This window comes from Enhydra lutris, unplaced genomic scaffold (assembly GCF_002288905.1).
Source record: "Enhydra lutris kenyoni isolate GAN:26980312 unplaced genomic scaffold, ASM228890v2 scaffoldscaffold34, whole genome shotgun sequence".
NCBI lineage: Eukaryota > Metazoa > Chordata > Mammalia > Carnivora > Mustelidae > Enhydra > Enhydra lutris.
Window position 1 is genome coordinate 25,200,595 of NW_019154118.1, and position 27,578 is coordinate 25,228,172.

A 27,578-nucleotide genomic window follows, 5' to 3' on the forward strand; every position below is an offset into this window, starting at 1 on the left:
GCCAGGTACGTAACATAAAATAATAGGAAGGCACTGAGTCAGGATTTTATTTTCTGTAACCCTGCCCTGACCTCTATCCTAAGCATCTATGTGAGCATATTGCAGCCCAGGCTCAACAGGCCCACGGAGGAACCTCACTGAAGCTTCCCACAGCGGAGCCTGGAGGTGGTGTCCTGGCTTCCAGGACTCTTGGGGGAGAGACAGATTAGGAGAGAGAGCTCACAATCCTATCAAAATTGTTCTTTGTGTATCAAGGAAGAAATTCTGACCAAAAATGGGGGAAGTCCTGAGGGACAGTATGACAGCATTTGTATGAATTCATCCTAAAGACACCTGAGCAAGAACTGTTATTTGTATATATATCATCACTTGCAGGGTAGGTTGTGTACTTAAGTTTATAATCCACCCTGGGCAGTAGAAAATAATTCCAGTTAGGGAACAACATGATGATTAAAAATCAGGGCTTAAGGGGTTCAAGATCTAGCTGTGCCATTTACTACTTATTTTTTTTTTGTACCTCTTGACCACCTTTACCCATTTCACCCAGTCTCTACCACCTGCTCTGGCAACCACAATATGTATCTGTATCTGTATCTGTGAGTTCAGGGTTGTTTTGTTTTGTTTTTTTTTAGATTCTGCATGTAAGTGAGATCATTCTTTGACTTATTTCACTTAGCATAATGTCCTCAGGTTCCATCCATGTTGTCACAAATATCAGAATTTCCTTCTTTTTTATGGCTGAATAATATTCCTGTGTGTGTGGGTGTGTGTGCGCGCGCACATGCGTGCATGTTTGTGTATGCAAAATATATGAATAAAGAAAACATGGCATATATATATACATTTTTCATCATTTGATGGACAGTTGAGTTGTTTTCATGTCTTGGCTATTTTAAGTAATGCTGTAGTACACTTGGGGTTGCAGATACCTTTTTGAGTTAGTGCTTTCATTTCCTTTGAATAAATACCCAGAAATGGAATTGCTGGATCATAGAATAGCTCTATTTTTAATTTTTTGAGGATCTTCCACACTGTTTTCCAGAGTAGCTACACGAGTTTGCATTCCCACCCATTGTGCACCCGGGTTCCCTTTTCTTCACATCCTCACCAAGATTTTGCTGTGTGAGGTGATATCTCGCTCTCTTGAGACCTGTGGAAATATATTTGACTTTATAAGCCTGTTTGTCTAAAAAACAAAGGAAGCAATTTCACTTTGTATGCTGTTGGGGAGATGAACTAATGCAAATAAAGGCTAGCATGGTCCTGGCACGTAGCATCAGCACTCACTACTTGTTCACTCTTGAATTGGACTCTATACTAGGACCTGTGTCATTCTAGGACTTGATGTTGTACTTGATTCTGCTTTTTTGCCATTTTGTTTCCAGATTATAGCAGTTACTTTAAGCTCCCTGAAGAGTTAGAGGCATTACTTTGATACAGTATGTCACTGAGGCTCAAAGTTTCCTAGGTATGGTTATGGACCTAGCTGACACTTTTTTTTCCTATCCCCTTTTCCTTCTGTTTCTCATGCCTGATCCCCACATTTCCCCTACTCTGGTCTGCCCCTGATATTTCTTCAGTTTGGTTCTGGCCCCATCTCTTCACAGATCAAGATAATTTAGGGCCATGGAGTTTGATTGCTGGGTTTTGTTTCCCTATGCTGACTTTCTATAAATAAGCCTATCCTATTCATGTGAGCTTCTTAGATAAAGCTTGTGCCTCTTATGGATCTTTAAGATGTTGGGTAATATCTTAGATATCAAAGTGTCTGTATCCCTGTGATGTACTTCTGCCAGAGGCTTCAATGTGAAGAAACCAGGTCGCCTGAGTCTGAGTTGTTGGGTAGACAGTCCCTACTTATGTCTGTTTCTTGGTCTCTCTCAGGCACCTAACATCTCAGTTTCCTTATACTGTCCCAGTTCACACTGTTGTTCTAAAGAAATTATTAACAGCATCCTCTTTTTCTCTTAAAAGTCTTGAGCCTTGGAAGATATATTGTAAGGTCATCCTACCTTTTGAAATAGGTATATATTTAAGTTTTGTTTTAAGTGGAAAAGATGGTCAGTTATCAGGCAAAAACTATTTTTTCAGTTACAATAATAAGAACTGTGATAAGGAAAGTCAAATGGAAGTCATAATTTTCAAAAATGATGCTTCAAGGAGTTTTCTTTCTGTAGCACAAATAGGATTGTGTTTTTATCATAGCAAGCAGTGTTTTGGAAAACTTGTAAGAGCCCTACCACATAATTTACATTTAAGTGGTCAACCCTTGTTCCATGGAATAAAGATAAGCAAGCTAAGAATGCTCAAGGGGAAAACAGATACACATTACACATTTTTTTTTTGCTTTTGAAACCTTCTCCTCTTCTTTTTCTCACCTCACTTCATGTAACTGGGTAGAACACATCTTTCACAAAGAGGTGTGAACACGAAGTCTAATAATACTCAGAGCTAGATGGAGCTGGCAGTTTGTTCATCCTAAAATTGTGGAGCCATGTTAGGATACAACAGAGAGAGATGCAAGGAGCTGGGAGGGAAAACTCACAGCTTTGTTACCATCAACTGTCTCTACCTGAGCAGAAGAGACGCGAGCTGGTGTAAACGTCACATACTATCAAGCCACGTCAGTGACACAGGGCCGTGGTGGATAGAAGGAGACAGGGTGCGCATATGGCTGACAGAGGCTGTACAGACCACGCAGGGCACACTCACGGCTCCTGGGACTGGCCGTTTGGCAGGTTCACACGTTCTCACCCTGGAGAGCAATCTATATTCTTGTCACTCCTCACGATACACATCACGTGTTCATCAACTCCTTCCCTTCTCCATTCTGTCGAAGGGCACAGGGCTGTACTAGACGCACTGCAAAATGCTGCCACCTGGTATGCAGCTGAGAGAGAAAGTATAGCACAGTCCCCGAGGAGCTAGAAGAGACAAGGAAACAAAAGGCAGCTTAACGTTGCCTTTATCAGTTGTCTCTCAGTAGATAAACCAGGCTTTATAGGAAGTTACAAAGAGGAAGCTGGATCTTATTCTTTCATTAAAGCACCATCAGGCCTCAAGATTAAATAGAAGAAGTCTCTCAGACATGACACACTCTAATTTACACCTGGTTACTCTGAATGATGGCGTGATTTATATTCAGCTCTAGGTTGTCTGTCTTTGACATTCTACCCACTCACATATTTGCATATTCAGAAGCTGTACAAGCACAAAAATATTAAAATGAAATCCACTATACGTTACAGTAGGATGACATGTAATTTATTCATATAATGACAGGCAGTACTCAGACTTCATTTAAATAAGCAAGTGATTACACAAATGTCTAATAATACTAAAATTGATAGTCAGAAGGTATAAAATACCATGGGTATGAAATGCCATGGTAAATACTATTCAACAGACTACAGTCATAATTCCAAACTAAATCATGGTTTTTAAAATGATTTTTAGCAGTTCTGGAATGATTTGATGTTTTTCCCCTTCCAAGCAATTTACTTTTTTCACTGATACAAGACAAGGTCATTATTTTCAAGAAATATTACAGAAGGACACAGCTTAGGTCCCTCTCTTGCAACACATTTTCTTGCAAATTGTTTTTTGATGTAACCTCTTGACATTGAAAACAAACCAGTCAGCACTGGGTTCCCCAAGCAAAGATGCTTGGATCAGAACAGTGCCAGGGTATAACTCTGAGTTCAGCAAGAGGCAGGCAGTTAAAAACCTTTTGCAGCTTGAAGTATGCATACTTCTTTTCTGAGGCTCCAAGCATCATAAACTTATTTAGGCATCCAAGCCAGTAAAAATATGGGAGTAAAATAATTTGGTGTCCATATGACTATGACACAGTTGCAGCTGGGGAAGGATACAATATAATTCTGTGGTTCTTCAAACAAAAACAGCACCTACCTAAATCTGCTTCTTGTAAGCCTCGTTACATTTTCATGAAGCGGGGCTGTGTTTGCAGGAATGGTTTGGCTTATCGTGTGTCTGTCTGTCTTCATTATTTGAAAGTCATATACTTTAGTGGAATGAGATCCAAGTGTAAACCTGGCCTGAAGAGCTAGCAGCAGTAGTCATGTAACAGATCAATAAATTAAAAGGCTTTCACAGAACATGATTCATCTAAATCTCTTACATACAAAATACAGCTAGAGAAATACAGTTCTTCAATGCTGAATTATGTGGGGGAAGAAAACGATCTAAAAAAATAGAAAACTCTCTCCATACCTGGGTGTCAAGGCAAATGTAACACTGCATAATGCCACAATATGAACAGTCACTGGATGACAGAGCCTCCAAATAGTGGTATCTGGGGATCTGGTAATTATGACCAAGAGATGAAAATACTGTACCAAAAGGCATGCATACAATCACTGTGCATTCAGTGTGTGAGCTGGGACCTAAGCAGGGATCTAACACGACAATGAGGCAGTGTTCCGGGGTATCTGTTAAAACCAGCGTGGGTGACTACATGTTGATTAAACCTTCTGAGGCAGCAAAGTGTGGGCACAATGCCATGTCTGGGTTCTGCAGCTGTCTTAGGATCCTCTTGCGGAATTTCTCCCGCACACGATTGAATTCCATTATGTCCATGGGGTCCTCTTCAATCCAAAACTTATGAAACTCATGCATCAAATAGCCTGTTAGAGATAAGACAGTGATAAGAATGCAGGAGGAAAAAAAGTCCTTAATCACATTCGAAATCACTGAATGCTGAAAGAGATGTCAGACCAAATGACAGCAACCATGGAGCTCAAAGAAGAGATCAAAATGCAGCAAATACTACTGTTAAATACTACTGTTAAAGTTTATTCTTTAAAACTAGTGCAGTAGACACTCCCAATATGCAGGTTTTTGCAACTGGTCTTGGAATTATTGTCACTCTTCCCAGGAAGACAAATCAGTCCCGCCCTCTCTTGAATATGAATCACATCTAGAACATAATCTGAAAGGCCAACAGTGACTACTTCATCCTTCCCCTCCTGATTAAATTAACATAATGGTCTGATTTTTCAAAATTACTCCACTCAGCTTTTTTTTCCTCTTGATATTTGATTTGAGTAAAGTTTTAAATTACTCTGACAAATCAAACAAATGCATTCTGACAGTTTATTATGAGACAATACAAATTGTAAATCAACTCTGAACAACACAGACTGGTCAATAAACTACATGAAATTGTTAATAAGACCTTCTTGCTCTGAAGCATAATGTCATATTCAAATACTTCTGTGTGTCAAAAGTGTTATCAATGAATGATGTGGATTGGAAACAGTTTTGGAATAAATGTTAAGTATTTGAATTTATTCACTGTGTTCTGTTTCCCCACTGTGTACCCTCCCTCCCCCCACCACATTCAGAATTGAAATGTGACTAGGTTTTAAAAAAGACAATAATAGATATTTGTATGTACTAAACCTATTACAAGCTCAGGTGTCTCATTATATGTTAGAAAAAAACATTTAAGGAAATAATCTTAGTTTAAAAAACCAAACATTACGGAAGATTTTCTTGGTTTTAGTGTTAGAAGGAGCAGGATATAGGAGATGGATTCTGAAGCTGGAAACCTGGTTTGAATCCTAGCTCTTCCACCTCCACAGGAAGGAGTGAGCAGCAGAAATGATAAGGGGCATGGGGAGAGAATTTGGGAGCAAACGTTCCAATGCTAATAGTAAAAAAATACCAAAAAACAAAAAAACCCCATTTGTTTTTCTATTAATTAGCTACTCATGAGAAAACTTTTAACATAGGTCCATAAACATGTTTTAAAATATCCTTACCATGTCTCACTGTAATACAAAATTAGAAGTGAAACTCCTTTCCACCCCCAACACACTTCCAGATACTGGTCTACTTCCACAAACATACCTGGTTAAACACACTGTTAAATATGCTTTACATTTTTAAGTATATGGTCTCTATAACTATAGAAAGAAAGGTAGTAAGGAGAGAGAAAACTTATTTTACTTTTTTGGGGGTCTGACCATTGCATTTTTTTTTATTAATTTCTTTTCAGCATAACAGAATTCATTGTTTATGCACCATACCCAGTGCTCCATGCAGCATGTGACCATTGCATTTTTTTAAGGATTGGGTTATCTTTGGGCCCTCCAAGCATATTAACTGATGTGTCTGTTTTTAATATCTCTCGATGGGGACATATAGCAACCCTCACTCACATGCCTCTGGGCCACACCCCAGGGCCCATTGTCACTGTTATGGGTACCGTCAGGGAAAAGTCAGGGAACTTCAGGGAAGCCCCAGATCACAGGTATCAGCAATCCCAGGGGCTGTCCAGTCCACCTCCACTCTGTCTGGTGCTGGGAGTCCCGGAGGCAGCATCCAGCCGTGAGCTCTTCTGGTGACAACACTGACATTAGCCTGTGCCATGGATGTGAAGAACCTGATTCTTTTTTTTTTTTTTTTAAATTCTATTTATTTATTTGAGAGAGAGACAGTGAGAGAGATCATGAGCGAGGAGAAGGTCAGAGAGAGAAGCAGACTCCCCGCGGAGCCGGGAGCCCGATGCGGGACTCGATCCCGGGACTCCAGGACCACGACCCGAGCCGAAGGCAGTCGTCCAACCAACTGAGCCACCCAGGCGTCCCAAGAACCTGATTCTTAAAGGGTTTTTGCTCACACTGGGCCAAAATCTTTTATCCTGTATTTCTTGGAACAAATTCAGTCCTTCTCCAACTCAGGTAACTGAAGTATCTCTTATGCCCTGAGCTTCTACCTTTTCTAGGTTAAGCATCCCTGTTTCTCCTCACCATTTCTCACGTGCTGTGACTGGGCGTCTGCTTACTGTTATTTGGGGTTTAGTGCACACCAAGAGGAAGTGGTTTCCTCTAATCTCAGCACCTTATTCAACCAAAAGAATTCAGTCATCTGTCCATTTCAGTGACTGTGCAAACTCCTAAAGTATCCCACAAATGCTGTGGCGTACTTTCTGAGAGTGCAGACCTCCCAACCCAGATTCAGCTGCAGTGCAGTAAAATGAATCTCAGGTCACTAAAATTTAAGATCCATTGTTCTAAAAGATGTGCTCTTTTTAAGTTCCCTTGGCTTTTTCCTAAATATTACATTTTTTTATGGGTTTAAGTAAAATCTACGACCACTTACAATTTCTCCTTCCAGAGCTATATAAAATACATAATTTTCCTGACTTGGCCTCTATAAACACACTTGAAATGTTTTGTATATAAAAGAGTCAGGTTTTAGTACTATGAATTAAAATCACACATGGTGAATTAGAATCCCATTATTATTATCTCATGAGTGATAAGGTCTTTACCCATACTGACAATAATGAACAGGCACTGTGAAAATTATCTTTTAATGAAGAATTCACTTTTGCATCTTATATATAAAAATAGTCACTCTTCCACAGTGTGCTTGTACATTGGCAACTCATTCTTATGGTGATCTACTGTGGTGCAGAGTGTTAGAAGAATGCAGATCCATTTGGTGTCTCCATTTTTCTACCTTACATGCAATTACAGAAAAACATTTAGAAAGGTTTAAAAAGCAAGAAAAAAAACAAAAGGCAGGCAAGGATAAGACTAGAAATGGGGTGGTTAAAAATTTAACACTATTCTCAGGATCCTTTCTCAGGATCTCAGGGTACAAAAGTGAAGTACAAGCTTGCAGATTCTCGCTATCACACCGGGAAAATAGAGATTGTATAATGTGATTTTAATCAAAATGCAGAAATGGTGGCTCGGCTTCCAGGGCACATATTATAATTATAAATCTCCACTCATTTTTATAACATTACAGAGTGTTCACTTATCCACTGGGTTGATTGATCAGTTGGCTTACCTGCCAGTTAAGAAAAATGCAGCAGATACAAGAAAAAAGGTACAGTTCCTGTGCTCCCCAGTTCTCTGTCTCTGAGGAGGGACACCCAGGGAGACAATTTCAGCTAATGATGTAGTAGCTAAGGAAGCTAACAAAATGGCATGGAAAGTAGAGAGAGGAAAGTGAGGCCAGGCAATTGCTTACAGTCTCTTAATTCTTACAACAGCTTTGTAGAGTGGGTAGTGCACATGTATCTTCATTTAACAGACGAGAACATTGGGCTTGGAAAAAATATTTGAATAGTGTACAGCTACACAATATAGCCGGAAGCTGGAAGGGAGAACTAGAAATCAGCTACTTTTCACCACTGTACCTGCCGCCTTTCCTAGTGTATTCTCTTTCTCTGGATCTTATTCTTATTGAATAGCCCCTTCTTCTGAAGTTCAAAGGAAAGATGATTCTTTTTCCTCTTCCTCTGATCATTATATTTTCCTTGTGCTCACTACACCCAGCCTTACTTCATTTCAGTGGAACTGTATGTTCAGTGGGGCTTTATATTGAATGCAGTTTTTGTAGCATACTGCCTTGGCGGTGCAGTTTTCACTGAATAATACTATAAAGTCAGAATGATAGAGCTATTATTTTCTTCTATTCCTTCACCTAGATGAAATACCTATTTAGAATACTAATTTGGCTTTCCAGCCCAAGCCTGCAGTGTATTTGTTGCTTGAATGTATCTTGGTTTTAGTAGACAGCAGAGACATAAGCAAGGACACAGGTAATTGCAAGAATATTACAGAGGAAACGTGCAGAACTGATCATGTCTGATAGAGGAACAGTAAATTCAGGGCACAGTTTGCTTCCTCTGGAGAGGCACGAGTCCCTCTGCTTATACCCCAGTTCACAGGGGGATTGCTGCTCTTTCTAAAACCTGGTGAGGGCCTTGGGAAATAATTAACCCTATTGTATGCTACTCATTTGGGCTATGGTTGTCTTGAAGGCCTATCAATTCAGGGACTTTAATTTTCCATTTTTTTTTAAAGATTTTATTTATTTATTTGACAGAGCGAGAGATCACAAGTAGAGAGGCAGGCAGAGAGAGAGAGAGGGAAGCAGGCTCCCTGCTGAGCAAAGAGCCCGATGCGGGACTCGATCCCAGGACCCTGGGATCATGACCTGAGCTGAAGGCAGCGGCTTAACCCACTGAGCCACCCAGGCGCCCTAATTTTCCATTATTAACAAGTTATAAAGTATATGTATTCTTAAATTTGCTTTGTTTTTATCTACGTTATTCGTGCACACAGTTTAGTCTCATAGTTTAACAAGGCTTCTTACAAAAAAACCACAAAACCAGCAGCACCTCCTACCTTAATTACTGCTTCCCTAAAGGAACATATCAATTCTTGTGCTGATTCTTTTGATTATATTTGATTATATATAGCTTTATATAACACGATTGCCATTGCTTGATATTCTTGACTAGCTTTGGTTTTTTTTTTTTTTTAAGATTTTATTTCTTTATTTGACAGAGATCACAAGTAGGCAGAGAGGCAGGCAGAGAGAGAGAGAGAAAGCAGGCTCCCTGCTGAGCAGAGAGCCCGATGTGGGGCTTGATCCCAGAACCCTGGGATCATGACCTGAGCCGAAGGCAGGGGCTTTAACCCTCTGAGCCACCCAGGCGCCCCCTGGGCTAGCTTTGTAAGAAGATGAAGATGTAGCTCCCTTTCACCCATTCCAACCACATTATCACATGTTTTCTAACAATTTTCTTTGTGTAGTATCATCAGCCGCCCTCTCTGTTTATATTTGCTTAGTTTTCACCCAGTGAACTCTATGCCAGCATCTTTGCAGTGTATTCAAACACAGTAGATGTTCCATCAGTTTCATATTCTTCCAAGAGTCTCTACCAGAGCCTTCCGACCTGTTACAATCTAGATTTATTATTCTTATCCTGCTGCACAGATAGCGCCTTGGGCTTTCCCTTCACCTTCATCCTTGACGATTCTCTTCACTTGTTTCCTGTGATAGATTTCCTGCTCTCTGGACCCCATTTATTCTTTCAGGATTACTCTCTTTGTGCAAACATATCCTTCAGGATCTTCCTAATAATGGTACAAGGAGGTAAAATGTTTAAAACCTTGCATTTAAAATATGTCTTTATTGTTTTCTCACACTTAATTGGGAAGTTAGCCTGGGTATAGAAATCTAAATTGAAATCATATGCCCTTAGATTTTAAAAAAATTCTCTTAAATTTTTGAAGACATTATTCCACTCTCTTCTAGAGTATTCTAGAACAGTGTTGCTGTTGAGAATTCCAGTGTCATCTTGATTCTCAATCCATCATGTGGCAGCTTTGGAAATTTTTAGAATCATCTCTTTCTGGTGTCATAAAATTTCACAAGACAGGGACCTTAGTGTGAATATATTTTAATCTCTATTATGCTAGGGGTTTTTATTATGAAAACTCATCCTTTAGTTCTGGAAATTTTTCTTGATTTATTTCTTTGATTCCCTCCCTTTAGTGTCATTGTTCCTTTTTCTGGAAATTCCATTATTCATATATAAGACTTCTAAAATGGTCCTTTAATATCTTGACTTTTATTTTCTCTTTTTCATCTATACTTTTTGTTCTACTTTCTGGGAGTGTTTTCAGCTTTATCTTCTAATCCTTGTTGGCACTTTCATTTTTGCTATATGATTTTTAATTTCTAAGAGCGCTCTTTTGTCTTCTGAATGTTCTTTCTTGGCACCTTGTTCTTGTTTCATAATTACAATTTCTTTTCTTAATTCCTTGTGGATACTAATAATACATAGTTTTGAAGTTTTCCTCTCCCTGCATAGTTTCTATTTTCTTTTTTTTTTTTATTTTCAGCATAACAGTATTCCTTGTTTTTGCACCACACCCAGTGCTCCATGCAATCCGTGCCCTCTCTAATACCCACCACCTGGTTCCCCCAAACTCCCACCCCCCGCCCCTTCAAACCCCTCAGATTGTTTTTCAGAGTCCATAGTCTCTCATGGTTCACCTCCCCTTCCAATTTCTCCCAACTCCCTTCTCTTCTCTAACTCCCCTTGTCCTCCATGCTATTTGTTATGCTCCACAAATAAGTGAAACCATATGATAATTGACTCTCTCTGCTTGACTTATTTCACTCAGCATAATCTCTTCCAGTCCCATCCATGTTGCTACAAAAGTTGGGTATTCATCCTTTCTGATGGAAGCATAATACTCCATAGTGTATATGGACCACATCTTCCTTATCCGTTCGTCCGTTGAAGGGCATCTTGGTTCTTTCCACAGTTTGGCAACCGTGGCCATTGCTGCTATAAACATTGGGGTACAGATGGCCCTTCTTTTCACTACATCTGTATCTTTGGCGTAAATACCCAGTAGTGCAATTGCAGGGTCATAGGGAAGCTCTATTTTTAATTTCTTGAGGAATCTCCACACTGTTCTCCAAAGTGGCTGCACCAACTTGCATTCCCACCAACAGTGTAAGAGGGTTCCCCTTTCTCCACATCCTCTCCAACACACGTTGTTTCCTGTCTTGCTAATTTTGGCCATTCTAACTGGTGTAAGGTGGTATCTCAATGTGGTTTTAATTTGAATCTCCCTGATGGCTAGTGATGATGAACATTTTTTCATGTGTCTGATAGCCATTTGTATGTCTTCATTGGCGAAGTGTCTGTTCATATCTTCTGCCCATTTTTTGATAAGATTATCTGTTTTGTGTGTGTTGAGTTTGAGGAGTTCTTTATCGATCCTGGATATCAACCTTTTGTCTGTACTGTCATTTGCAAATATCTTCTCCCATTCCATGGGTTGCCTCTTTGTTTTCTTGACTGTTTCCTTTGCTGTGCAGAAGCTTTTGATTTTGATGAAGTCCCAAAAGTTTATTTTCGCTTTTGTTTCCTTTGCCTTTGGAGACATATCTTGAAAGAAGTTGTTGTGGCTGATATCGAAGAGATTACTGCCTATGTTCTCCTCTAGGATTCTGATGGATTCCTGTCTCACGTTGAGGTCTTTTATCCATTTTGAGTTTATCTTTGTGTACGGTGTAAGAGAATGGTCGAGTTTCATTCTTCTACATATAGCTATCCAGTTTTCCCAGCACCATTTATTGAAGAGACTGTCTTTTTTCCACTGTATATTTTTTCCTGTTTTGTCAAAGATTATTTGACCATAGAGTTGAGGGTCCATATCTGGGCTCTCTACTCTGTTCCACTGGTCTATGTGTCTGTTTTTATGCCAGTACCATGTTGTCTTGGTGATCACAGCTTTGTAGTAAAGCTTGAAATCAGGTAACATGATGCCCCCAGTTTTATTTTTGTTTTTCAACATTTCCTTAGCGATTCGGGGTCTCTTCTGGTTCCATACAAATGTCTGGATTATTTGCTCCAGCTCTTTGAAAAATACCTGTGGAATTTTGATCGGAATGGCATTAAAAGTATAGATTGCTCTAGGCAGTATAGACATTTTAACAATGTTTATTCTTCCGATCCAAGAGCATGGAATGGTCTTCCATCTTTTTGTGTCTTCTTCAATTTCTTTCATGAGTGTTCTGTAGTTCCTCGAGTACAGATCCTTTACCTCTTTGGTTAGGTTTATTCCCAGGTATCTTATGGTTCTTGGTGCTACAGTAAATGGAATCGATTCTCTAATTACCCTTTCTGTATTTTCATTGTTAGTGTATAAGAAAGCCACTGATTTCTGTACATTGACTTTGTATCCTGCCACGTTACTGAATTGCTGTATGAGTTCTAGTAGTTTGGGGGTGGAATCTTTTGGGCTTTCCATATAAAGAATCATGTCATCTGCGAAGAGAGAGAGTTTGACTTCTTCAATGCCAATTTGGATACCTTTTATTTCTCTTTGTTGTCTGATTGCTGTTGCTAGGACTTCTAATACTATGTTGAACAAGAGTGGTGAGAGTGGGCATCGTTGTCGTGTTCCTGATCTCAACGGGAAGGCTGTAAGCTTTTTCCCATTGAGGATGATATTTGCTGTGGGTCTTTCATAGATAGATTTTATGAAGTTCAGGAATGTTCCCTTTATCCCTATACTTTGAAGCGTTTTAATCAGGTACGGATGCTGGATTTTGTCTATTTTCTTCTAGTGGCTTTATTTCTGCTGTTTTGGACTCTCTTTCATGCTTGAGGCTTTCATTACTGTTCTTGTTATCTAGTACTGCTTATGAAATTATTCCAAAATCCAGTGGCTTAAAACAACCATTTAATACACTCATGAATTCAGTGGGTTGGGAATTCAGAAAGGGCATAGGAGGGATGGTTCCACAATGTCTGAAGTCTAACTGGGAAGGCCTGAAGGGTGTGGTGGTGATATCTGGTGGCACGAATCACTTGAAGGTATCTTCACTCACATGTCTGTGGGGACACTAGCTGTCGGCTATGGCCTCATCTGGAGCTGTCAGTGAGATCACTTATGTATGGTTTCTCCATATATCCTAGACTTCCTTATAACATGTAGAGATCAATCCGTTACATGGTGGCTCATGCCTTCAAAAGCAGCTCAGTCTCTGACAATGAGGCAAAACCCTTTTCTAACATAGTTTCTGGTTTCTGCTATAGTCTACTGGCCAGCCGACAGGTCAGCCCAGATTCAAGGGGTAAGAGGAACAAACCCTACCTCTTAATGGGAGGATTGTCAAAGAATTTGAGGACATGTTTTTAACACTGAGACATCTGAGAATCCTTGGCTGTCTTAATATTTTTTACTAAATAAAAAGCCAGGGACTAAAAGCTTATTGGAAGCTCTGTGCATGTGGGAGGACTTTTTGGGTGTGAGCATGACTGTAGAGTGATATGGCTGGGCTGTTCCACTGGGGAGACCCAGAGGTCAGCATCTTCAGCTCTTTTCTGTTGGGCTGCTCCGACAACCCAGAGAAGGCCCTGTCACTCTCATGACTGGCTGCCGAAGTTAGAGGAATGGGGAAGGAGAACCCACCTGCACAACTCAGTCCCCTTCATCACTTCCAGTGTGGTTCGCCAGTACCTGTACCTGATTGTTGTCAGACTAGAGGAGACCCTTTAACTCTCTAGAGAATAATCCACCAGCCTCTCCTGCAGGGCAGGGAAGGACAGAAGCTGTGTCCTAGGGAAGGGGATTTGGGCCTCTAAGAGTTTCTTAAGATACTTTCAAGCGGTCTTATTGTTTTTGATCCTGCCTTCACCCCTATTTCCAGAGACACCTAATGCTGCCAATTCCTGAACCTTTTGGGAGCTCCCATGGAATAAATCAGGTCACTTCTTACATTTCCACACTACCTATTTGGGATTTGCTTTCTCAGGGCTGCTAAATCAGTTATCACTTCATCTGTTTTCCAGCTTTCAAAATGAGGTTTTTCCTGCCTCATTCCTGATTTTTTCTGTCCTTGTGGGTTTATCATTTCTTGGAAAAAGCCTTTATGTTAACTTTAGTGAAGTTTCGAAAGGAGCATAATGCATGCATTAACTATGCCATCTCTAACTAGAAGTCCTGATTAAGCAGACACTAAAAAAGACAAAATCCTAGGTAACATAATCACTATTAGTTAGGAGTTTAAATAAAAGAAATTGCCATTTACTATGTCACATTATAAAAATGAAGTGGGGACCAGTATTCCCCTGCAGTGGATTTGGGATGAACAGCTGTGTCTTAACCATAGAGTGCAGACCTGCTCAACAAATTAACAGAAGAGAAGAGCTGGAAAAATTTAAAAGAGAAGAAAAACTAAAATTTTCTTAGAAAATTTCTAAGAAAGCCTGGGTACAAGGCCCTCAGAGCAATAAGCATGGTTTAAATGGTTTAAATGACATTTCTCCTTTAAATTGCCTGGGTTGCCTGGTGACTTGGAACATCTTTCCGGGTTCCTCCAAACCAGTTTGTATGTGGCCCATAAGGGTGTGACATTCAGGTTTTAGTATTCTAAGAATAGAAAATACCATCCCAGGGCTCTGTCATATAGTCTTGGTTTTTATCTTCTGAAAGTTCAGTATAACTGTATAAAGTTCAGTATAACTTCAGTATAACTGTAACCCTGAAGGATGCCCCTCCTTAATACTTCCTTCTGTAGCAGTACTCATGGTGGCAGGGTAAGTAATCCCATTGACAGCCCACTGCCATCAGTATTACCCACTAAACCAGCATCTCCTCTTTCTAATGTTCACTGAACACTAACTATGGAGCGAGCTAATAAGAACTTTTTATCCATTATCTCACTTTATCTTCATAGCAACTCTATGAGAAGAGGACTCACTTTATACCTGACGTAAGGGAGGCTTAGAGAGGTTGGTAAACATAGATCACCTCGGGCTGTCTTCTGAACCTGCACTCTTTAAGTGCAATGCCATGCTGCATCAGAGGGAGAGAGCTACCCAAGCCAGAAGCTGATACAGTGGATATTATGCAAGAGCTGGGAAAGAGAAAAATCCACAGTGCCTGAAAATATTACTTTAGGTATTTGAATGAGAAAACAACAAAATCAAAACCCAAGGGGAAGTTCAAAGATCCCCAAGCAGCCAAATCACAAAGATCTCTCAGCTTTGCCCCATGCAGAGAATGTTCCATAGAAACTATATTGATAATTCAGCAATAGGACACTTACAGAATGTTTGCTGGAAATGAGACAGTGTTGGAGCTTCTGGGGCAATGTTGTAGAAGTGAGTTTTTAGAGCTCCGCTTACCAGTAGATTATACGCCAGATCAGTTATATTGATGCCCACAATTGCAAACGAGTACCTGCAAGGCACAGACCACAAAACCAACCGTGTGTCACATAAGCATTTAAAAATAACCTCATTTTTAAATTACTGCAGAATTATCAGAGTGGTAGGGTGCCATTCCCTTTCTACCCAATCTTTACCCTGAATGTTGTAACTTATTAGTAAATGGCAGTAATGTAACCAAGGGAATTAAGAGTCCATATGCTTTGATTTGGTAATTCCATTTCCAAATATATGAGAGAACAAAATCTAAAACAAAGAGCTTTATACTCAAGGATAGTCATTATAGCAGTATTTATAATGGCAAAGACATAGAAACTATTCAGATATTCTAACAAAAAGATGACTGGTGAAATAAATTATGGTAATCTCATATATTACAGACAATAAATACTGTATTCCTAAAGACTATTTAAATTGGAAACATTATGCATGAAACAAGCTATGTTTTATTATATGCTCACAATTGTGCACAAAAAGAGGGTGAAAATGAAGTGCCACCAAATGTTACTTTGCTAAGTTAGAGGAATAATACAGGGGTGATTTTTTTGTTTGCTTTCCTGTATTTTCTGTATTTTCCATAATCATATTTTACTTTCAAAATGAGACAGAATTTAAGTAAGTATCTTGACATTCGGAGTATATTTCCTAGTACCTCTTCTGCATGGCTACCAAAAGTTAAATGGAATTGATGTCTTCAGTCTCTGGGTAATATAAGTCCAGCACATTAAAAAAAAAAAAAAAAAAAGGAGTTCTCCATTCAGAAATATTTTTGAATGAAATGGGGCATTAAAAAAAAACTAATAAAGTAAATTTATAATCTAATAGCCTGATACTTGATAAAAATCCTTAAAAAAAACCTATCAGATACACTTATTTTTTTTAAGTCGGCTCCACACCCAGCATGGAGCACAATGTAGGGCCTGAACTCATAACCCTGAGATCAAGACCAGAGCTGAGAACAAAGTTGGATGCTTAACCAACTGAACAGCCCTACCCTACCAATTATAATTCTAAACGATAATTTCTGAAAATCATTTCCATATAGTTAGAGCTTTGTAAAGATTGTTAGCTGGTCAAACAGAAAGTAGTACCATAGAATCCCACAAATAAATAAAAAAACATATGAACAGGTTCTTTTAAAAGTCCAACTGGATTTTTATCAGGACATTTTGTCATATTTTACAGTATTCTTAGGGCATTTTTTTTTGGTTCAGGTTCTGATTGACAATCTTTATATATGAAATCCCACACTCACCCAATTGCTTTATCCATCCTTTTCTTCTCCCACTCTGCTTTGCTGAATTTGCTAAATGAATGAATAAAAAAAAGGATTTAATCTCTAATTGGTAATTTCTCTTTTAATGTTTATATTAAAACTGTTGACTATATGCAGAGATGTCTATAACTCAGTTCTCAAACACTAACCAATTTAAATTTTATCAATTAAAAATCCACAGTAAAATTTATGTGGAGCTCAGAAATGGGATTATTTAAAGCCCTGCTACTTATCCCCTATTCCCTTTAGTGCAGCGGTGGGAGACAGTCCTTAAGGTGAAACACTAAAGTACTTTTTTATGAGATCATTGATTATCAAACAACACTTTCTCCATGAACCTTTGCCTGGTATGTCTCTCCTAACCAGATGCTCCCTTGCTCTTTCATAATTCCTGCTTGCATTTCTTTTGGTTTTATTTCATGACATTTATCCTATTCATTCTTATTTGTGATGTCTGGCTCACTTTAGATGCCAAATAAATGTTTATTGATGAATAAAGTAGTGAACTAGTGAAAGGAAGGAAGGCAGGGAGAGAGGAAGGAAGGATATATAGGTTTTAAAAACTCTGTTTTGACAAGTGTTATGGCATTTCCTCTGTCTAAGGTAAGACAGCTAGCTAAACCATAGCAGTTCCATTTTAGTCCATTTTGTAATTTGAGCTTCTGGATAGTCTTTGTAGAAAGTGGTCTATCACAGACATATTCTGAAAATATTGCTTTGTATTCTTTACTTTGTGGACTCGCAAGTCCTTCCCATTCTCCCCCACTCCATACCATCAGTGCTTTGTAAACAGGAACAATATTCCACTCCTCTTTGTGGGTAATGCAATCCTCATTTTACAGAAAAAAAATGTGGTTAGCATTTGAACTAAATAACATTTCAGAACTAGAGTTATGAATATTAAGCTTCCATCTAAGTAGGGTTCTCTATAATTAGTTGCAACCACTACACACCCATGTGATACACACAGCACAAGACCACAAAAGCATGATGCAAAATTGATATTTAACTATATATACTTTCTACTCTGTAAATGACTGGTGGTAATTCAAAGTAACTGCCTTTCATTCATGTTAAAATATGCCATCTCTTTTGAAAGTGTAACTGCCTACAAACCAGACAGCCAACCAGCCAAAAAGGAATTAGATTTTTACTTAAAAGATTCATATCTGAACTAAACTGAGTTAGGGGCGAAATTTAAGAAACTTAAACAAATTTATAAGCACCTATTTTCTCTTAACAAAGCTTTATAAATACGTAGTGTCTCTGTATTTGTTAAACAAAGTCTCTTTCTGCATTGGAAATAAAAGGCCAAATGACCTCCACTCATTTAATCACTTATAGGATATTCTGGACTAAATGGAATGAATCCCTTTCTTTAAGAAACACTCAACAGCAACAACAACAAACAATCCAACAGGCAGAATTCTCCTCTTAAAATTGAATGTACTTATGTCCCTCAAGCTACTTCAGGACTTAACAGATGGAGGTTTACAAGGGCAATAACAGTGATGTGTATAATGCTTGCTGTTGGGTAGACAGGAGGAGTTTCCTTAGTATATATGCTGCTGCTCAACATCTGAAGTATTCAGGGCCTGACAGAACCTATGTTGCTATCACAAGTGGTCAATATATACTTATTTTAGACCTTGATGAAGGATAGTAGCATTTAAAAACATTTGGACTTTTTGTTTACTGACAGTTACCATCAATATGAAGTGTTTAATATTTGAAGTTCATCTACTCAATTTTATGGTGGGTTGAGGAGAAAAGCATGGTGGCTTTACCTATATTCCTCTACACACACACACACACACACACACACACACACACACACACACACAGTAGTCTCTTCTTAAATAAGAGTATTCACACATAAACTCTCAAATATATCTTCTCTGATGGTTGACACAAGAAATAAAACTACAAAGCGTAGCTTTGAGAATGGCTCCCAGTTAAAATTTATCACCCTATAATGATTAATCAAAAAAATATTTTGAGCTTATTGTCATTTCCCAATGGCCATTGAGGGTTCATGTGTTTTTCTAATGCTCTTCCAGGAATACCTGAGTCTAGACACAGACTCCCCAGAGAGTTTTAATTGGAGGAAGTTCAGAATCTCTATATTACAGAAATATGCAATTCAGAAAATGCAGTTAAAAAATTAAAATAGCTTGATTTTAACCAGGTAATATCTATATCAAGATATATATCAATATATATCAAGATATATATATCAATATATATCAAGATATATATCAAGAAAGAGCTAAGTGATTTTACTGTTTTTTCTCAAATAAAGGTAAAGAAAATGAAAATGTAATCTTATAAATAAAAGATTATAAATACAAATTTATAAAGTCTAGTGTAATTTAATGAACGTAGCCAAATGAAGCTTGAATAAGTATTATAATAATAAGGCGGTGGGGGCAAAGTTAACCTGTTTCTGGATTTTGAGAATGGTATGATAAAATTTTGTGTTAATTTATTGAATATGAACACTAACAAGGATCTTGGTATGCTGAGGAGACAAAAGTGAGTACAAAAGTGTGACTGCAAAGTGGTAGAACTCCTCATATGCAATAACTACTATTTTTAATAATGAAATTAGAAATATCAGTAGAAGAACAAAATTGCAACAAAACTTCCAAATAAAATGTCCCTCTCTGGGGAGTAGATGAGGTCAGAGCATGTGTGGTGACATGTTCAGCTGTTAGGTGAAGTGCTGAACATGGGTCTCCGATCAGGTACAGCCATGAATGTAGAAAGGCCCTTTGATATTTTCTGTTAGGTTGGTCTAAGCTGGTTTTCCTTCACTAAAACACAACCTAAATATAATGAAGTATAATAGATAAAAAGTTGCGAAATGTTTATTTTTTGAAAAATTTTCATGAATTTATATTTCTGTAAATTCTTACCCATACTCATTCTAAAATTAAATAAAAGCAACAAAACACAAAAACAAACAAAAATACCTTATTTCCTCTTTAGTGATATCCCTTCATGTAATCAGTTAAAGAAAAAAGAATATAGAAAAGTAAATGAAAATGCAAAGTATTTAGAATCTAGATTTTTTTACCAAGGAAAATAAAAAAGCCTCAGCATTCTGGATTTTCTCAGTTGGCCCTTGACTTCATGGCCACCATTCTCCCCCCTGTTTCCCCATTGTGCTTCTTTGTCTCTGAAATATTTTTTTTAGACTCTGCTTTCTCCTTCCATGCCTACCTCATTAATCCTCTGGACACCAGCGTTGTTATCAGTCCTTTTAAATACTCATCTCACTTGAACAGTGCCACTTAGTATCCTGAATCCTGTAATAAGTACCTGAAGCTTTAACCCTCCTATTCAGTATTTGTCCAAAGGGCTCATTTGAAATAGCTTTAAGCCCCGCTTCTGGTGGCTTGGTGCTCCTGAGAATCTCACTGACATTTCTGTAGAGAAGTTCCTCCTACTGAAGCCATAAGCCTAATCCATCTTTTATTTTCAGCAATTACCTGCATTTTGGATGAAGAGAGTCAGAGAGGACCTGCTGAGCTGCTGCAGCGTCTCTTTCTGCAAAATACCTGTGGTTGGGGGGAAAGAAAACCAGAGCTCCATACCTGTTGGATGCATTCATTTTAATCCAGTTTCAGGCCATTTTGCTTTCAGAGGTAGACACCAGCAGAAGATTTCTACTTGTTTCAGCTCTTCCAGGGAACAGACGGCTTTTCATAATAGAATTTTCCAGATGTAATGACAGTATAATAGGGTAGTTGTAAAACCCACACAGATTTAGGAATGAATTGACTGCATCTGAAATTTTATTTTATCTTTTTATTTTTAAAGCTTTTTATTTATTTATTTGACAGAGAGAGAGAGCACGAGCAACAGAGCACAAACAGGAGGAGGAGCAGAGGGAGAGGGAGAGGCAGACTCCTCGCAGAGCAAGGAGCCTAATCCAGGACTCAATCCCAGGACCCCAGGATCATGACTTGAGCCAAAGGCAGATTCTTAACTAACTGAGCCACCCAGGCACCACAGGTTTGAAATTTTAATTATGAACTTCGCCATTCCCCAGGGAGCTAAGATACTTGTAGTTACAGGGGTTATAGACGAAGGGGCAGGATGAGGTCCGTCAGAAGGCAGAAGCAGCGTGGACGAAGGGACGTGCTGAGGGGCTGTGGCAGCAGCCAAGGGAGAGAGGAAGAGAGCAGAGGAGGTGAGAGACGATGTACTTCAAGTACATCTGTCTTAGAGAATATTCACGGGTATAAGAATTCTGGATGAATGGAAAATACGGTGCTAAAAGCAAAATTCTACCCCAGGGAAAAAGGGCAATGAAATTTCTTAAAAATACAGTTACATACCTTATAAAATACATCATAAAAAGTATTTCATAAAGACAGCAGCAAAATAAAATATTAGCATCTGTTATTTAATTTGACATGTATATATTTCCCACATCAATCTGAAGCATAAAACAAGCTCTAGAATTTTCTCTCAGAAAATTTAACCAAAGTATTTCATTTTATATAATAATGGGGTATTTACAACATTTCATAAAAGAATAGGTGATTATCAGACATCCCAATTTTTAAATAAAGGCAAAGATCTAGAGAAAAAATAGGGAGCATCAAAAATGACTAAGGCTTAGTTTCTTCTTTTTTTTTTTTTTTTAAGATTTTATTTATTTATTTGTCAGAGAGCACAAGCAAGGAGAGCTGCCCCCAGAGGGAAAAGCAGGCTCCCCACTGAGCAGGGAGCCCAGTGCAGGGCTTGATTCTAGGACCCCAGGATCATGACCTGAGCTGAAAGCAGACGTTTAACTGACTGAGGCACCCAGGTGTCCCAGGCTTTGTTTCTTTTAAAAATACATAGGTTTCCACTTCACAGCACTCACCATATCACAAACCCCATGTGCCTGGGGCAAATAATACATTATATGTTAATAAAAATAATTAATAATACAAAAATACATAGGTATCCTAACTAATAGGATCCTAACTAACTAATAAACACAAAGAACCACTGAAAAGACTCCCTTTGGCTTGAAAAATAGTGACTCCATATGAATTAATTCAAACATGAAAAAAAAGGATGAGCACAGTTATTTGAATCATGATGAACATATAAGAACCATGAATTAAGAATGGTATTTAAAGGGGTGCCTGGGTGGCTCAGTGGGTTAAGCCTCTGCCTTCAGCTTGGGTCATGGTCTCAGGGTCCTGGGATTGAGCTCCACATGGGACTCTCTGCTCAGCAGGGTGCCTGCTTCCCCCCCCCACCCTCTGCCTGCCTCTTTGCCTACTTGTGATTGCTTTCTCTGTGTCAAATAACAAATAAAAAAAAGATTAAAAAAAAAAAAGAATGGTATTTAAAGAATAAAAAAAAATTTGGGGGGGGTCACTATGAGAGAACTAGGGCACCAACTCCTCACTCTGATAATTGGCAACTAAACAGAAAAATTGAGCATCTGTCCTGCCTATATGTTAGAGAAAGTAAATAACCATAGTTGATGAGGGAAACCAAGTTTTTACAGAATTCCAGCCAACAATTGTGGGAGGAATCACGGAATTAGAAAAGCACTTTTTGTGCAATTAATTAACTGATCCAGCGAAGATCACTGAAGGATGAAATGGTTAGATAAAGGGCTGGTGGGGGACTTTACAAAGCAGCCATCAAGCCGTGATGCCTCTCATCCCTCTCAGCATAGGACTGAGCAGGGGACAATGGGGGCTGCCCTCGTATGTCAATCTGGACTTCCTCAGGCCTTTCTGAATACCTCCAATTTTCAGAAAAATCCAGACCATGGGATATTTTGAGGACAGCTGACCTGGGGTCTTGCGCAAATTTATGACATTGGGGAGGGGTCATAAGGAGAAAGTAGACAGGGAGAGACATAATAACTAAATGCAATGTGTAGATAGTCATGTAGAACTGGATTGGAAGAAACTAGCCTAAGAAGACATTTTTGAGAGAGCTGGGAAATTTTAGTATGAACTGGATACAGATGACAGCAAGGAGTCACTGTTAATTTTGTTAGATGTGATAATGGCACTGTGGTTAGTATAAGGTAATACTGATTTTATTAGCGCTCCAAATTGAAATGTGAGGGCAAAATGACAGTATAGGATGTCATTAACACTTCTGCCAAAAAAAATAAGCGTTGCAGGTGTTTAAAAATTTTGATAATCACTGAACCTGGGCAGTATAAGGGGGTTCTTTACAGTTGTCCATTTGTTTTTGTATCTACTTAAATTTTTTCATAATACAAAATTAAAAATAAAAACATTTGAGATCCACTTCTAAAACACAATGAAGTTTGCCAAAGAAAAGGAAGAGGTGTACCTTTTTAAGTTTTAGGAACCTGAGTTATCAGAGGACTTCAGTATTTTCTTGGAGTTGTCTGCAAAGTGGCTTTTGGAACTGATAACTCAGCTTTGTCATTTCCACATGACCAGGACATCACTTTTTAATAGTTGACCCTCCTCCGTTTTACTTACTGCAAATTGTATAGGCCCAGAAGTCCCATTCCTCGAAAATCTGTTTTAGGATCATCACCTTGGAAACCAATTTCACACCACTGCTTAGAAATTCGAGATTCCAGTGGAGTATTGGGCTTCAGGAATTTCCATAACTGGCAGACAAGACAGAAAGTTAAACTGTTGATGTAAACACAATCACTCTTTCCTATGGCAGATTTTGTAAACTGTGTTATTAGGAGGAGCTGTACAAAGCTGAATATAGATTTGATCATATTTCAGTGATCTTTGACAGCAGTTCTCTCATGTTCTGAAGACGCCCTGAAGGGACTCCAAGACCTTTTCAGAGGGTCTGGGAGGTAAAGACTATTTCATAATGAAACTAGGAAGTTACTTGCCTTTTCCCTCTCATCTTCTCATGAGTATAGAGTGGAATTTTCCAGAGGCTGCATTACATGTGACAGTGTCATTACTCTGGAGGCTATGAGATGTGTACTTGTATATTTTAGTGTTTTACATCTTTCTGTTTTAATTTCTTTTTTTATTTTTATTTTTAAAGATTTTATTTATTTATTTGACAGAGATAGAGAGAGAGAGATCATAATGAGGCAGAGAGAGAGGGGGAAGCAGGCTCTCCACTGAGCAGAGAGCCTGATGAGGGGCCCAGTCCCAGGACCCTGAGATCATGACCCGAGCCAAAGGCAGAGGCTCAACCCACTGAGCCACTCAGGCACCCTTGTTTTAATTTCTGATAAAAAATATATCTGCGTTGGGGCGCCTGGGTGGCTCAGTGGGTTAAACCTCTGCCTTCGGCTTGGGTCATGATCTCAGGGTCCTGGGATGGAGCCCCGAATCGGGCTCTCTGCTCAGCGGGGAGCCTGCTTCCTTCTCTCTCTCTCTGCCTGCCTGTCTGCCTACTTGTGATCTCTGTCTGTCAAATAAATAAATAAATAAAATCTTTAAATAAATATATAACTGCATAATCTCCCACAAAAGGTCCTCAAAAATATGTAAGAGAATGAAGGTAAGGGGCGAATAGGGAAAAATTTGAGGCCATGTATTATTTTTACGGCATTATTAACAAAAAGAAAAGTGGACTGACTTGAATTTCATTTCTCACCTGTAGCAGAGGTGAGAATAAATAAGCATCACGTAACTCGATAAAGGAGGGTCACTGGTGTTCATGAATAAATAGACCTCAAAGGATGTTATCATTTTTAAGAGTTACCCAAAAGAATTTTAATTCCAATTAGCATATATTAAATGACAAATACAAATTGCAAACACTATGCTATTTACTGTCTAAGGAGCTGGTTCTGTTTTCCTGAGTTTTCTATGGAAAGATAGATTCAACATAAACTATTACTTGAGAAAGAGTGAGACCCACAGCTACATAAATAATAATGTTCAAACTCTTCTTTCTAATAAATAGAGATGGGCACATAAGCAAATTTACCTCTTAGACTATTAATTATTTGTCTTTATTATAGACAGAGACAAATGCAAATGTAAAAATTTTCTTACTACTATTTGGACATAATTCAACTTCTATATTATTTATTCTATGATGTATGAATTTTAAATCTTACAGATATTAGTAATATAGAAACAGCTTGATTTATAGTGAATTCTCACATCTGACACAATATAGAACATAATATTCAGTGACAGGAAACACTAACCAAAAAAAATGCAATTCAAAGGATATAATATGCTAATGGCTTAACTGGTAAATGCAGTCTAAAGGGTGAGAAAGTAAATCTATCATGCTTGAAAGCAAAATAGCAAACATGCATAATAAGAAATTCCTTTTTAGATTATGCATATGAGAATTTGCCAGTGTTCTGCATTCATCAGGACAGAAAATTTTGGGGTTCAACAGAGGAGCACTAAAAATATGAGTGAAAAGTCCTCTTTTTAAAAATTCTTTAGGAACTGATTTGATTATTGCCACAATGAAAAAAACCAGAATGAAAGGAAACAGTTGGTAAAGCTCATCACACTCATTTAGTCAATAATTTGAAGTAACCTTAGGGCCCAACATCGTGGAGTGAAATGGCAAAAGCAAACATTTGATTTCTATTGGTAGGTTATCAATCTCATTCATTAGATGAATACTTTAGGGGAATAAAAAGTTTGAATAATGCTTTAAAAAGAAATTCCATTTTAATAATTTCATGTATCATGACAGACTAGACCAATGGCTAAAAATTGTTCTTTTTTTTTTTTTAGGATTTTATTTATTTATTTGACAGAGAGATCACAAGTAGGCAGGCAGAGAGAGAGAGGATGAAGCAGGCTCCCCGCTGAGCAGAGAGCCCTATGCGGGGCTCGATCCCAGGACCCTGAGATCATGACCTGAGCCGAAGGCAGAGGCTTAACGCACTGAGCAACCCAGACACCTGAGAGAGAGAATCTTAAGCAGGTTCCACGCTCAGTGCAGAGTCTAATGTGGGGCTCAATCTCATGACCCTGAGATCATGACCTGAGCTGAAATCAAGAGTTAGATGCTCAAGTGACTGACAGCCAGGAACTCCTATTATTTTCTATTAAGTACGTGACTCCACCTTAAATTTTCACTTTATTATTAATGTGGTTAGAAAATGTTTAATAGAAATGTCCATGTGAATAACTTATATGAACAGTGCTATCTATATGAACATAAAGTAATGTTATTCAGTTTCATCTCACCCTATATTTGAACGATCATAAAATCCAGATTTTTTTATACTTTAAGACTATAGGCACTGATAATGGTCTCCTGTGTTTATAAATCAAAGCACTTAAACAATATGGCAATATATTACCAAAGTCTCTAAATCAAGGGTTGGCAAAATTTGTCTGTAAAAGGCCAGATAGTAAATATTTTAGGCTTTGGTTGCCAAATGGGTCACTGCTGCAATTACTTAATTTTGACATAGTAGTACAAAAGCAGCCACAGGTAGTACACACATCAATGAATGGACATATTCCAATAAAACTTCGCTTACAAAAATGGGTGGGAGGCAAGATTTGGCCCACAGGCTTTAGTTTGCTGACTCTTGCTCTAAACAATTTATGAACTAGGTAACAAGGGTATTATTACCCATTTTAAAGATGAAACAGCCTAAGATCAGGCCTTAAACACAAACCATGGGGGCGCCTGGGTGGCTCAGTGGGTTAAAGCCTCTGCCTTTGGCTCAGGTCATGATCCCAGGGTCCTGGGATCAAGCCCCGCATCGGGCTCTCTGTGAAGCAGTAAGCCTGCTTCCCTTCCTCTTTCTCTGCCTGCCTCTCTGCCTACTTGTGATCTCTGTCTGTCAAATAAATAAATAAAATCTTTAAAAAAAAAATAAACACAAACCACAGGCTAGCCTTTTGAAATACAAATGGGAACAAGACATGGTTTCTCCCTTGGGAGGTAGTATAGTGCAGTAGCGAGGAGCCCTTTCTAACACTTCACTGCCCGGCCTCATTTTCCTCACCTGAAAATGGGGATATAACAAGGTTATTGTGACCATTAAGTGAAATAATGCTGCAAAACATTTACTGTGATGATTAATGTGTGCTGTGTTTTATTATTATTGATTTTATTATCAGACTTGGGATTTGAATTGACTAAAGAAGAGAATAAAGATCCCATTCCTAAGTGTTCTTGGGGAGACTAGAGAAGATTTCAAAATTGAACGAGTAAGGATTTTAAAAAGAGCTGGCTTTTGCTGTGAGAATAATAGGTAATAGAGGGGATCACATGGGCAAATATCTGGGCATATGGGATACACGGCCTGTTGTGGTCAAGGTGAATGACAGAGCATGGTGGATACAGGAGATACAGCTTGCAGAAATAGAAGGGGTCCTAAATGCCATGTTAAGATGCATGGGAATCTGAAGTTGTTTGTTTGTTTGTTTAAGATTTTTTTACTTATTTATTTGACAGAGAGAGAGAGAGATCATAAGTAGGCAGAGCAGCAGGCAGAGAGAGAGGGGGAAACAGGCTCCCTGCTGAGCAGAGAGCCCGATGTGGGGCTCGATCCCAGGACCCTGAGATCATGACCCAAGCCGAAGGCAGAGGCTTAACCCACTAAGTCACCCAGGCGCCCCTTAAGTTTTTAACCTAAGGAATAACATGACTAGATAATCCCTCCAGCAGTGTTTTAGAAGATGGAACATAGGAAGCTAATACTCAGTGGCAGAATTATAAGGCTATTATAATAGCCCAAGTTGAAGATAATGTTAGAATAAGGTGGTGGGCATAGGAAACATTCAAGAGCTATTTTGAGGGAGCTCTATAGTTAAGGTTTAGTGATTTTGTAGATGCATAGTATCTCCC

General features: G+C 38.6%; 1 protein-coding gene across 2 annotated transcripts in view; it reads right to left on the bottom strand.

Annotated features, from left to right (window-relative positions):
• Positions 1–3,248: 3,248 nt before the first annotated feature.
• LOC111153879 (ELMO domain containing 1) overlaps positions 3,249–27,578 on the bottom strand; it is a 39,979-nt gene continuing 15,649 nt past the window's right edge. The window contains exons 6-11 of one of the 2 annotated variants that reach the window (XM_022513157.1): positions 23,291–23,424; positions 20,303–20,371; positions 19,784–19,807; positions 16,788–16,838; positions 15,412–15,545; positions 4,474–4,646 (exon numbers count right to left, since the gene is read on the bottom strand). In XM_022513157.1, coding sequence (XP_022368865.1) covers positions 4,474–4,646; positions 15,412–15,545; positions 16,788–16,838; positions 19,784–19,807; positions 20,303–20,371; positions 23,291–23,424 — 585 coding nt within the window. Of the gene's footprint in view, positions 4,647–15,411; positions 15,546–16,787; positions 16,839–19,783; positions 19,808–20,302; positions 20,372–23,290; positions 23,425–27,578 lie in introns of both variants that reach the window. The other variant, XM_022513155.1, reaches the window with a different exon arrangement.